The sequence below is a fragment of the Anneissia japonica genome, unplaced genomic scaffold, assembly GCF_011630105.1.
Source record: "Anneissia japonica isolate Jap-2015-1 unplaced genomic scaffold, ASM1163010v1 scaffold287656_len21201_cov134, whole genome shotgun sequence".
In the NCBI taxonomy this organism is placed as follows: Eukaryota; Metazoa; Echinodermata; class Crinoidea; order Comatulida; family Comatulidae; genus Anneissia; species Anneissia japonica.
Genome location: NW_022699630.1, coordinates 13,509 through 20,592, shown reverse-complemented (window position 1 = coordinate 20,592; position 7,084 = coordinate 13,509). Strand labels below are relative to the sequence as shown.

At 30.6% G+C, this 7,084-nt stretch overlaps 1 protein-coding gene across 1 annotated transcript in view; it reads right to left on the bottom strand.

Moving 5' to 3' along the window:
• Nucleotides 1-739: 739 nt before the first annotated feature.
• Nucleotides 740-7,084, bottom strand: part of LOC117103022 (neurogenic locus notch homolog protein 2-like) — a gene marked incomplete at its 3' end in the record, with an annotated part of 14,421 nt that continues 8,076 nt past the window's right edge. Inside the window, exons 5-7 of the mRNA XM_033243484.1 lie at nucleotides 2,222-2,241; nucleotides 1,380-1,493; nucleotides 740-856 (exon numbers count right to left, since the gene is read on the bottom strand). Of these exons, the coding sequence (XP_033099375.1) occupies nucleotides 740-856; nucleotides 1,380-1,493; nucleotides 2,222-2,241 (251 nt within the window). The remainder of the gene's footprint in view (nucleotides 857-1,379; nucleotides 1,494-2,221; nucleotides 2,242-7,084) is intronic.

Sequence of the window (7,084 nt, the reverse complement as noted above, 5' to 3'; positions counted from 1 at the left end):
GCATTCAACCCATCATCTAAAAGATGCAACTTGTGCTTATGGGAAAAGTACTTTATAATATGCAAATCCCCCATGGCTACCTTAAACAGGAGAAACGAACTTATCACAGCTTGTAGACATGCTAACAAATATCTCTTAAAAAGCTTTGTATCATAGGCCTATCACCCAACCAAACTCTAGTGCAATTTACGACCATTATAAAGTTTATCATTCATTGTCATTTAATCCTTTGTTAATTACTTAATGATCACAGTGTACCGCTGCCTTTCAACTACCGAATTTACTCTGCACATGCTCAATCTTACAATTAATCAATCTGTGATAATCTTTAGTCATTAGACTATTTTATCTGAAGAGTGCTGCACCATGTATGTGTAGCACGAAACTAAATAGTAATAAATATGTCTAATCAAAACTACTGTTGAACCTCTCATTTTTTGCGACTAATTCTATGGTTGTTTCAATTATTTATTTCGTTGATTCACCAGAATTATATAATTATTTTATTTAAAGGAACAAAAAAGGTTTAATTGAATGATAGATTGATCGATATGTCATTGCATTTTATTTTAAATGTTATAACTAACATGTAGATATTTGGATACTGATGAACTCTGAGAAATAAAAGTGGGATGACGCCACAAAAGACAAAAAAAAATGTTTTCTCCTAATTATAACAAACGCATTGTTAAAGGCCTATCCGCCCTGTACATGTCAGAATAGATGTAAGTCTCCGTACCATCATAGGTGCTACAGTCATCACCTGTGTATCCAATGAGACAGGTACAAGTGTACGTATCCGGATTGGTGTAAAGTGTGCAATGCTGATTACTTGAACACGGGTTCAATATACAGGCTGTAAAACAAAATATTTGAGCCTGACTCCTGATACATCAAATATGTTTAGATTAGTGCACGAGTTTGACTCCATGTTTAAACTACTGCATTCGTATAAATTTAATGTACTTGTTATACTTATTGACTTGCTTTTAATTTAGGTGTTTTACATTCCAGCACATATAGGCCTACAACATAATTGGAGTTGAATATCTTGCTGGTTACGATGCTTGCCTTTCAATCCCATGGTCCTGGGTTTAGTTCTTGTCATTGTTGCAGGATTTGGTCTCACTATCTTAACAACCTGACTTCCTAAACCTCATATTTAGATTTAGCTTGTGTAAAGCATAGTGTGTGTATATTTGGCTTGTGAAATGGATTGCCACCTACTAGGACAGTGATATATTATTCGGTATTTATAACCCTTAGTACAATTGGGCCTAATAAATAAATACTCAAAATAAAATGTGTTTTGTCATATATTTGTTTATTACCTTCAATAATCATTTATCATAAATAAATGTTTATAAACATATACTCACAATTTCCTTTAGTACAGGTGTCGCCTGAGTAGCAACTAGGACGACTACAGGTGTATCTTGTTGGGTTGGTATACCAGGTAGTTGGACCTGCAGGACATGAGTCACTGGAATAAGCTGTGATTCAAAATATTATTTTATTTAAGTTGTCCTTACTGCATTATTGAATCTTACACATTAAATGAATTAACATTCTAGTTAGATAAGCATTGGCGTCGTTATCTGCTGTAGTATATATGATCTGACAGCAGAAAAACACACCTGAAGCGACACTCAATTTTTGATGTACAGTAGTTTTTATCATCATGGCATCTTACTTTTTGATGCAAAGTTCGTAACGGTTTGGTGATATTTTGTCTTGCGTTTTTCTTTGAAAAAATCCGAAAATATTTGCTGGTGTTTTATTGTTCTCTTTCATGTCACGTCTATTTTAAATCCGTGTATGTTATCACTTTATTACCTGTAGTTATTGATGTGTTAAATTGAATATTGATGCTTTTTAATGTCCTGATTTCTATTTTTTAATGGATATTATAATTATATAGAGCACTGATTTTTTTTTGTAAATGTCTATTTTTAAATTCTTTACAGGTGAACATTTTTAATGGATATTTTTTGCGTTCTATTTAATAAACTTAATATCATTATTATTTACTTTTTATCAAATCGAATTTAATGTAAACTAACAATATGCAAAATACTGAACAGATACATAACGATAATCAAATCAGTAGTTCTTTTTAAATAGTTTTAAATAGTCAGTTATGACAACTGCTTTCCACACAGAGGCCTCCCACAATCGAATTACAGATTAAATTTTATTAAAAAGCTTACCGGTATCAAACTGTAACATTCATTCCCGAACCTATTAAATAACACATAAAAATAGAGTTAAAAAGTTAAAAGTTGCAACTAAATATTTGTTTAAAATCAATCAAATACTCATTTTTTATACTATAATTTCCATATAACAATACAAATTTACACACTTTTTTCCAAATACGAAAACAAAATGTTAGTCTACTAATGGAGGCAAATTATTTTACTTTAATATAGGCCCACTATATTATATATTAATATGTTTCATGGTTAGAACTATTCTTGGACATATAATATATACTGTATTTATAATAAATAATATAAAAAATAATACATATTAATACAAATTAAAAACAAGAAGGGCTGTGGTCATGTATACAGTAATTGTTTAGAGTTAGCTCTATGAGTATCTATACATGGTTAATGCCAATCGACCAATCATCAATCGATCGCTAATAAATAGTAATCAATGAATCAGTCAATCAACTGATCAAAGAATCAATTAAACAATCAACAGTGTAATAGGCTAAATAAATCAACTAAGCAATTTGTCAATCAATTATAATTATCAATTATACAATCAAATACATTTATAGTTAAATAATTAAGCAATGTAATAAATTAATCAATCAATTATGCAAAAATGTCGCATATTCATTCCAAATCTTTAAATCAAATATTACATTTATAGACATACATCAGGCCAAAACAGTTTGCTTGGCGAATGCCGACCAACCCTATTATACGATCGAAGTTTTTCTTTAGCATAATTATTTTCCCAATTAGAAGCTAGTATAAACAGAAAAGAACTTTAATTAATTTATTTATAACACACCAATTGCCCACTGTTGTAACAACAAAGATACACGGGACGAGTGTTTAATAGGAAAGCTGGTATTCAGAGCATAGGTCATAATTAACTATAAATTATCAAAAATGTCCAATACATGAATAGGAGACATCATCGCTAAAAAGGACATTATGTTTTGCTGCTGCAAGAAAACTATGGAGATCCCTTGATTATTGCCGATATCTTGACTGTTCAAGCATGTTAATTAAGTCGTCAAAGCAACGACACAGTTAAGCAGATTCTTTTCCTGTGTTCCAAGTAACTCAAAGTGACTATTAATGTAATAATGATTTTTACCACAAAGTATTCATACTTACAACACTTTATTTACCTTGACTTTTTAAATTATGGATGTCATTGTAATTTTGGGAAAACAAGCTTCTTTTTATAATAGAGAACATTTAAATGAATTAGAGTCAGTTGAGAATGTGCACATGTAGCCGGTACGACATGGATCATTATCAGTACATACTGTTTATAAGTTGATGAATTATATTAATAAATCATAATTATACGTTACACAAAACATTATACGCCTATTTACGTTTAAATAACATTGAATTCTTACTTGTACCATATTGACACGAGTTTGCCTTGTATCCTGTACCGTCACATAGGTACCCAGCTGCTGGTGTTACGAATGCATTGCATGATGAAGGATTTAGACAGGGATTGTTGTAACAAACTTATAAAAATATGGGTCACTTTAATTATAAGCCTGTGTAATTGTAATGTGATTGCAATAGATTGTATTGACTCATTAGCTATAGATTACATTAATACATTATTAAATCATTAATTAGACATCTTTCTGAAATATGCATTTAGACATTCAGATATTATTGTACAAAGCGGATCCTAACTGGTGCAATACAGATATACAGTTGATGCTACTCACTACTACTATGTAGTTGGCAGTTCAAAACAATGGCATAGAAATTATCAGGACAAGTACACGTGTATGTCGCCGCTGCTCGCAGTGCAAATGCCGCCACCTTGACACAGATTTGGATCACAACTTAGGCCTGTTTGTAAGAAGATTAAAATCACATTATTTTTATTTCTGTCATTTTAATCCATGTTGCTTTAATGCATCATAATTATAAATTAAATTATAACGGTTTGTTAAAATATTTAAAGAGGCTTTCGCTATTAGACGTTTCAACCCATTACTTAACAATGGACTGAAAGCATCTAAAGAACTATTATTGTTTACCTAGTTCTTACTTTCAGCTGTTTATTTCATCACATCATTAATCTTGCTTATTGATACTTCATTACTTAATCACCAACACTTAATTCTGAATCTTATTGTCTACATTATTCATTGTTTCTCATTGGTTAATTTTCTGTAACACTTTTGGAATATATGTTTGTAATGTTGGAAATTTATTCATTCCTGATGATATTATTATAAAAGATCGAAATATTGAATCAAAATGACTAGTCTCACTTTATTTGGAGTATGTTTTATACTAAGTTATCTTAAACTTATCAGTGGACCTACTGGTTATTAAAATATTAAATGCAAATAGGTCTAATTATTGATATTATTATTAGTTTACCAAAAGTTAGTTCCTTTTGTAATTCTAATGGTACTAAATATAATGTGTATTGTAATGTAAATATAAATTAAATAAGCATTCATAACAAAAGAATTCGAAGAACAATATCATTTTAAACCAAATTTGTTATTTTACCATCAAAACTCAATTTTTAGGCACTGGGAGCAAAGAATAATTGATAATATTGATATAAACCCATAAAATTTAATACTTGAAAATTTTAAGATAAACTGTTTGCAGAAAATTGAAATAAATTGCAAATACCTGTATTCTCATTTCATTCAAAAACATGCTACAGTGCCCGATAGGATCGAGTCCAGATGAGAAAAAGAACTAAACAATAATAAACTACAAGGATATGATTTTTACATTATATAAATGCACAATCAATACAAAACTAAATTTCAGTTAGGATTTATTTATCGAATTATTTATAACTCTTTTCTTAATAAGATATATATTGTTGAATCACCAATTTGTGAAATTTGCTTAGAATATACACAAGTTTGTTGAATTCAAAGTAATTAATATTCTGTGGAAACAATTACAAGTTGTTATAAAATAAAGATTCAAAAGAATAATAAAAGCATATGCGTTAGTATTATAAACCATAACAATAATCATTCAATTAGCAACATAATATTCATTACAAAACTATACCTTTATGACTGTAAGGTTGATACACAAAAACCTAAAATAAATCACTTAAAATCGGTATATGAGAGGCATAAAAAATTGCAAAATTGCGTTTAAAAATAATTAGCAGAATAATGTAATGTAGGACTGAATTGAAATTGTTTTTTTTACATCATGCAGTTTGGTTTAATTACATATATGAATCGATTTTTTTTATTATTTTGTATAGCTATTTTCAATCGCTTCTGTGAAGGAAAATACGCCAGCGTTTGGGACAGTGTTGCTTCCATATGTGTATAATATTTTGATAAGCAGAACCAAAATCCTGGTATTTTACTTCTTTGTTGTTGTAAAGACGATACATAATATTTATATAAGGTCTTTGTTTATACTATATTTTGTGTGTTTTGTAGTAAATCGCTGACCTGTGCCAGAGTAAATAGTAGGCCTGCATACGTCATCTAGTCCTAGAAGGTAGGCCTACAGTATCATCATTTGACGGAAAAGGAGTAGACTCATTGTCACTCGACCAAAACAAAGTAATGTATGAAAAAATGGGCATAGTAGTAAGAAGAAGTATAGCTGTTCATTTAGGAATGTCAGTTTTAAGTAAGGCGATAAGAAACTTTTTAGGGAACACCATTTCAAGGCCGTAGGAAACAGTTCGAGTCGAGTGGTCCAGTTATGACCGTACTAATATTTTTTGTTTCCAAATCAATAACGTTTGTATGCCAAATTGTTCTTTTGAGGTAACACTGTTTGCTTGGGAGCAGTAGGAAATTAGCGGGAAAAAAGTAAAGAAAAATTTATATTTGGTTTTTCTGAATCAGTATATCATATAGTGTCTCAGAAAAAAAAATCCCCATCTTTAGATCTTGGGCATTTTTTTTATAGCACTTTGAAATTTTGGCATAAAATATCCTATTTTGGACTAATTAAGATGGGGGTAGAGGAAATAAATGTATGTTTTTAGTCACTTTTACATATGCTATGTATATCAAATGTAACAAGATAACTTGGCTAAATAGTTACTCTTTACTCTCGTCAAAAAATTTAATCGGAATGATGGTGGTCATCACATAAAATTCCAAGATGGCGGCCATTTTGGCGATAAAATCTTTTTTAAAATGTAAAATTCACTTTGTATCGACAGTTTGGCGAGGGTCAGACTTTCAATCATAAGGTCGGGGTTTCGAGTCTCCGCTGTGCAAATTCGCTTGTGTCCTTGGGCAAGGCACTTTTAGCTACATTGCTTCAGTCCACCCAGCTGTATCGATAGGTACCAGCAATCTCCTGGGGACTAACCTGCGATGGACTAGTGTCCCGTCCAGGGGGAGTACAACTCTCATCCGCTTCACACTGCAGAAACTTATTATTGTCATCATAGCTCCAGTCCTATGAGCCCCGGTGGCTCGGAAAGGATTTAGTTAGTAGTTAGTAGTATTTTATAATGTGCTAGATGTAATTCCAGAGAGGTTTACACTCTGGCTCTACATGTCGACATCCGAGTTAAAGGTTCATGAACACAGTGATAAAGATAAAAAATCACATTTACTGAACCATCTTATATAAGAATAAAATAATAAAATGTTCTTGAGTTAATAAAAATGTAGAAATTCATTGAAGTATCATACACATTTTATACAGGGAAATTTTGGAAATTTTGGAAATGTCCTGAAGATTGGCTCAGTGCTTCCGAAACATGTTAAAATTTTTAATAATCATTTGATATTTTTTGTGCTTTCTTTAGTTACGATAATTGGATCTATTAGGCTATTTAGGAATTGCTTATTATCAACTAAATATCTATGTAGTTTAGTTTATCTACTGTATTAATG